Source organism: Nansenia antarctica (genome assembly GCF_963989245.1).
Source record: "Nansenia antarctica genome assembly, chromosome: 20".
Taxonomy (NCBI): domain Eukaryota; kingdom Metazoa; phylum Chordata; class Actinopteri; order Argentiniformes; family Microstomatidae; genus Nansenia; species Nansenia antarctica.
Genome location: NC_137693.1, coordinates 153,285 through 154,942, shown reverse-complemented (window position 1 = coordinate 154,942; position 1,658 = coordinate 153,285). Strand labels below are relative to the sequence as shown.

The 1,658-nt window shown below is 53.1% G+C and overlaps 1 protein-coding gene across 1 annotated transcript in view; it reads left to right on the top strand.

Annotated features, from left to right (window-relative positions):
- Positions 1–1,447: 1,447 nt before the first annotated feature.
- LOC308174811 (cysteine desulfurase-like) overlaps positions 1,448–1,658 on the top strand; it is a 2,658-nt gene continuing 2,447 nt past the window's right edge. The window contains exon 1 of the mRNA XM_080549927.1: positions 1,448–1,528. Coding sequence (XP_080406053.1) covers positions 1,494–1,528 — 35 coding nt within the window. The 5' untranslated portion in view covers positions 1,448–1,493. The remainder of the gene's footprint in view (positions 1,529–1,658) is intronic.

The following is a 1,658-nucleotide window of genomic DNA, read 5'->3' as shown; positions in this document are numbered from 1 at the left end:
ACCTGCTCTACTCTGACCTGCTCTACTCTGACCTGCTCTACTCTGACCTGCTCTACTATGACCTGCTCTACTCTGACCTGCTCTACTATGACCTGCTCTACTCTGACCTGCTCTACTCTGACCTGCTCTACTCTGACCTGCTCTACTCTGACCTGCTCTACTATGACCTGCTCTACTCTGACCTGCTCTACTATGACCTGCTCTACTCTGACCTGCTCTACTCTGACCTGCTCTACTCTGACCTGCTCTACTCTGACCTGCTCTACTCTGACCTGCTCTACTCTGACCTGCTCTACTCTGACCTGCTCTACTCTGACCTGCTCTACTCTGACCTGCTCTACTCTGACCTGCTCTACTCTGACCTGCTCTACTCTGACCTGCCTCTCCTCTGCCTGCTCTACTCTGACCTGCTCTACTCTGACCTGCTCTACTCTGACCTGCTCTACTCTGACCTCTGACCTGCTCTACTCTGACCTGCTCTACTCTGCTCTACTCTGACCTGCTCTACTCTGCTCTACTCTGACCTGCTCTACTCTGACCTGCTCTACTCTGACCTGCTCTACTCTGACCTGCTCTACTCTGACCTCTGACCTGCTCTACTCTGACCTGCTCTACTCTGCTCTACTCTGACCTGCTCTACTCTGACCTGCTCTACTCTGACCTGCTCTACTCTGACCTGCTCTACTCTGACCTGCTCTACTCTGACCTGCTCTACTCTGACCTGCTCTACTCTGACCTGCTCTACTCTGACCTGCTCTACTCTGACCTGCTCTACTCTGACCTGCTCTACTCTGACCTGCTCTACTCTGACCTGCTCTACTCTGACCTGCTCTACTCTGACCTGCTCTACTATGACCTGCTCTACTCTGACCTGCTCTACTCTGACCTGCTCTACTCTGACCTGCTCTACTCTGACCTGCTCTACTCTGACCTGCTCTACTCTGACCTGCTCTACTCTGACCTGCTCTACTCTGACCTGCTCTACTCTGACCTGCTCTACTCTGACCTGCTCTACTCTGACCTGCTCTACTCTGACCTGCTCTACTATGACCTGCTCTACTCTGACCTGCTCTACTATGACCTGCTCTACTCTGACCTGCTCTACTCTGACCTGCTCTACTCTGACCTGCTCTACTCTGACCTGCTCTACTCTGACCTGCTCTACTCTGACCTGCTCTACTCTGACCTGCTCTACTCTGACCTGCTCTACTCTGACCTGCTCTACTCTGACCTGCTCTACTCTGACCTGCTCTACTCTGACCTGCTCTACTCTGACCTGCTCTACTCTGACCTGCTCTACTCTGACCTCTGACCTGCTCTACTCTGACCTGCTCTACTCTGCTCTACTCTGACCTGCTCTACTCTGCTCTACTCTGACCTGCTCTACTCTGACCTGCTCTACTCTGACCTGCTCTACTCTGACCTGCTCTAATCTGATTGGTCCAGGCTGTGTTAACCTGTCGTTTGCCTACGTGGAGGGAGAGAGTCTGCTGATGGCGCTGAAGGACGTCGCTCTGTCCTCTGGCAGGTCAGTCACATGACCAGGCAGGTCAGTCACATGACCAGGGAGGTCAGTCACATGACCAGGCAGGTTAGTCACATGACACTCTGCACATCAGGACTACAATCTCAGACCCCAGGAACTACAACATCCAGAG